The 4,121-nt window shown below is 39.6% G+C and overlaps 1 protein-coding gene across 1 annotated transcript; it reads right to left on the bottom strand.

Annotated features, from left to right (window-relative positions):
* Positions 1 to 586: 586 nt before the first annotated feature.
* On the bottom strand, positions 587 to 1,875 carry GPR15 (G protein-coupled receptor 15; the record flags this gene model as incomplete). The annotated part of the gene is made up of 1 exon (XM_081138042.1): positions 587 to 1,875. One exon carries the CDS (start codon positions 1,873 to 1,875, stop codon positions 790 to 792), a length of 1,086 nt encoding a protein of 361 aa, XP_080994168.1. The 3' UTR covers positions 587 to 789.
* Between the last annotated feature and the right edge of the window lie 2,246 nt (positions 1,876 to 4,121).

Here is a 4,121-nt window from a genome sequence, read left to right as displayed (position 1 = left end):
AAGAGCATACCAAAACCCCATTGAAAAGCAGTTACTACACCATTATAATGAGATACATTTTTACTAAGATATCTTATACAGAAAATAAAGGTCAAGCCTTGCCTTATGCTTTCTTATTAAAATATTCAGACCAGATGATAATGTAAGTCTCAAATGATAAACACAATAACAAAATGATTCATCCCCATGAGCTTTTTGCCAGCCTAAAGTTATTTTGAATGGCATAGGGTGAAAGACAATATTGGAAGATGGTAAAGAATCACCATACGAGGTTTTAAATAGCAAGACCAGAACCTCACTTCATTACTCAGGAACAATTAATTACAGAGCACATGCATATTATAATTTTTGCTACCTGCATTGACACCACATTTCTCACCAGATGAAACTGGGCAGAATCCTTTAAATGTAGTCCACTTTGGACCCTAGTGTGAAGGGGGTGTGGACCACGGTGTCATGGTGTTTGAGAGAGGAAAGGGCCTAAATGTGTATTAAGAATCATGGAGAAAGGAACTAGTCCAAGCAGGAGCCTTTATCTCAGAGTTCAAGGACATATAGAAGTTGTATTTTGCCTGGCAAACTGGATTGGCAAGGCCATTCAGCTAAAAAACAACAATATTATATCCACAAACATAAGGATTTTTCAGTTGTTTCTTTAGTAAAAATGAACTCTTCCTTGCATTTATGAAGCAATATGGACACTTTCAGCAATACTTTTCTTCTTTCCCTGTCAATGGCCCAAATTAACTGTCCAAGTCACCAACAGAACTTGAAAAGTCGCAGTCCCTTTTAGAGTGACACAGACCTCTTTCTCCTTCTGGCAAAATCCCCTGCATGAATGAAGCTGGAGAAAGCCTTAGTGAGGTGACTATCTGATGTCTCAGTGCTGCTCCCAAAGTCAGAGTTCTTCAGGCCAGGGCACAAGCAGTGCACAGTGGCCCGGCGGATGTAGCTGTCAAAGATATAGTAAATAAAAGGGTTGACACAGCTGTTGGCAAATGCTAAGGGCCCACTCACCTTCATGCCCAGCTGGAGAACAGATGAGGAAAAGTAGAGCTCCTGCTGCAACCTGGAGACAATGGCCAGGAGCTTGAAAGTATTGAAGGGCAGCCAGGAGAAGACAAAGGCTGCCACGACAATAAATATGATCTTGATGGATTTCCTCAGCTTCTTGCTGTGCTTTCCCGTCTGCTGGTAATGGGCGCACAGCTTCCTTGTGATGCAACAGTAGCAGGTCACAATGCTCACCAGAGGAGCAAAAAAGGCAAAAATTAAAGACACCAGGGCCCAAGTCAGTTTAATTGAAGTGGCCCTCTTCTCTGCACAGTATGGCTTGTCATTAATCAGGGTGACCTCCCTGGACAGAACAGTAGGCAACCCCAGGAGGCAGGAGATAAACCAGACACTGGTACAGACCCCATACGCATAGTCTCTCCTTCTGAATTTCCTGGCTACGGTTGGACACACAATTGCCAGGTAGCGGTCAACACTCATGCAGGTGAGCAGGAAGACACTGCAGTGCATGTTGACTGAGATCAGGTAGGAGCTGCCTTTGCACAGGAAAGAGCCCGTTCGCCACAGTCCTAAAGATGCTTCTTTATCCACCCAGAGAGGCAACGTGATGAGGAAAATGAAGTCAGAGGCAGCCAGGTTCATGATAAAGATGTCAATCAGTCTTCGGCTGCCCTGTCTGAAATGCAACACACTCATGAGGAGGAGATTCCCCAGCACTCCGATCAGGAACACGGCTGTGTAAAAGACGGGAAGGAAAACAGATGTGTAAGGAACATGGGAGTCAATCTCCTCCATGTCATCAAGGTTTTGGCTTGTAACAGAGAAATAATCCCAATAAACGGAGGTTGCTTCTGGGTCCATCACTAAAGATCTGGTGCCAAAATCTGGTAAGTTTCCTTACCTAGGAAGTTTTTGTATGAATTTTAGAAATATCAAGACAGCTTCTTTTATACAGTGCCACCTCTTCCCCCGCCTCACCCCTCCCTTAAAAGATATTGGGACAAGCATAAAAACAGAGATAAAAAAAAGCAGTTTCTACCAGTCCTCAGAAAGGGCCCACCAGGAACATCACCCTGATTGGTGTTGGGTGGTTGTGGTTTTTAAATTTGCATTTGCCCAGGAAACTAAGCTGCTTTTTACTTCTTTCTTCAAGATATTCAACTTGTTTCTGTAAATCCAAAGATTAGAAAATAAATTAACTATTTTTTCTTACCTACGTTAAAGACATCTTTTGTTTTTCTGGCACTGAGAATCCTTTTGATCTAGCCTTCAGTTTCACATTTAGGATACTGTTTTACTTTTAGAATTTTAAGGAGACGATGGCGAAGATACTCTTTATTTACATCATTGGTGAAATATGAAAATAGTCTTTCATTGCATAAAGTGAACTGAAAATCTCCCAAATCGTAGCAGTCTACATCTATGGCAAACATAATGATTCCAGTTAGGTTGTGAGGTTTTTCTCACTTATTTGGCTCTTTTAGTTTATATATAACCAATTCTGTCTCAGTCAATAAGTTTAAAAAAAAAAATCTTCAAAAGGCTGAGGCCATCTCTTGTGCTTTTATTATTATTTGGAAAAATTTCCACTACAATTAGCACAGTACCTTGAACATAGTAGGTGCTTTGGAAATGTCAGTTTATTTGAGTTGATTAGGAAAACTCTTGTTTTCGTGATTCAGTATTATTAGCAAGAGTGAATTCATTGGGTTTAACTGCAGGCATTGTTACTTATGTAGCTTACAAATACAGGTTTAAAAATTACAAGTTGGTATTTTTACCTTCTTTTCTGCTATTGCAATTCAACCAGTGACATTCCCTTTGTTAGAATTAACATCCGCATTTGAGATATTTTCTCCCCAACCCTCAAATACCTACCCTTCATCAAACTCTCGAATCCCTCTTTTCTTTACACTTCACCTTTGTAGCAGTGATTGTTTAGCTTTTGAGCTATAACTTTTCCTTAAGTACCTCCACACATCAGTGAACTTCACTTTGGAAATTACTGACCTGGCAACAGATAGACCTATATTAAGTGACATTATAATGGAGTTGCCAGTATAGGCATTATCAAAGGAGGATTTTTGCTTCATTCAAAACACTTGAGAAATAGGCTGACATCAAAAAGTTCCTATCATATTTTCTTATCTATTCTCTTTTACATTAGAAAGACCATAGTAAAATATAACAAATTCTGAAACTAACTCCATTTATTTCAATTTTTTACTGGCTGAAGTGGCTCAAGCTTTTCTCACTCTCCTCTCCTCTCTTTTCCATCTCGTTTCATCGCCAAAATTACAGGTTCAGGTTGATATTACTAATGTATGGAAGGATGTATGCCTATAGATGAAAATACAATTGGTAAACATTTGAAGTTCTTTCTACTGAATTTTTCTTTTGTAAGTAATATTTTGAAAAGAATGACCCTGCCTGCTGTGTTCCCGTCTTCTCTCTTTTCTCCTGATGTGTTCTAATGTCACCTCAGTCATGCGTGCGAGTCTAAGTCAGGGATTGGTGAGGGTTCCCCTGATCTGGGTCAACCCCAGGACGTCGCTTGGGAGTTGATTTTTTGGTCTGGGCCTGTCTTCTTCTGCCCTGGCTGCTCTGTGTTGTTCATGGAGGGGTGAGGTAGGGGGAGGGAGCATACCCTTCACTAAGTACAGGCTGTGGATGAGAGGAACTAATGCTTTGACATTTCTGGGATGGAAGTCCTTCCCACTAGGTAAGCCTTAAATATTTAATAGAATAATTTATTTTGTCAAGTAGTTTGAAGTAGGACAATATTCACTTGAAAAGGATTTATGGGGTAAACACAAAATATTCAACCACTATATCTATGTATGTGTGTGTGTATTAAAGTACCAATCATATGTATGATTGTATTTTAATTGTATTGTTGGAATTTTGCATTCTGCAAAGAGAAATTGTTTTGGCATCTGAGAAGATAAGGTTGACTCTGGGCCTAAAATGTTTAAAAAAATTTTTTTAGAACTGTCTCAAGAATCCACATAAAAGTTGTAAAATGGAAAAGAGTTGATGTTCATATTCTAGAGGAAAAGATCTGGCTGTACATTTATTCTGTAGGTCTTAGGTTTTCTTTCAGCATT

The sequence above is a fragment of the Miniopterus schreibersii genome (genome assembly GCF_964146895.1).
Source record: "Miniopterus schreibersii genome assembly, chromosome: 5".
Lineage (NCBI taxonomy): Eukaryota > Metazoa > Chordata > Mammalia > Chiroptera > Miniopteridae > Miniopterus > Miniopterus schreibersii.
Note: the sequence above shows the minus strand (reverse complement) of the source record. Positions and strands in the feature narration are given on the sequence as shown.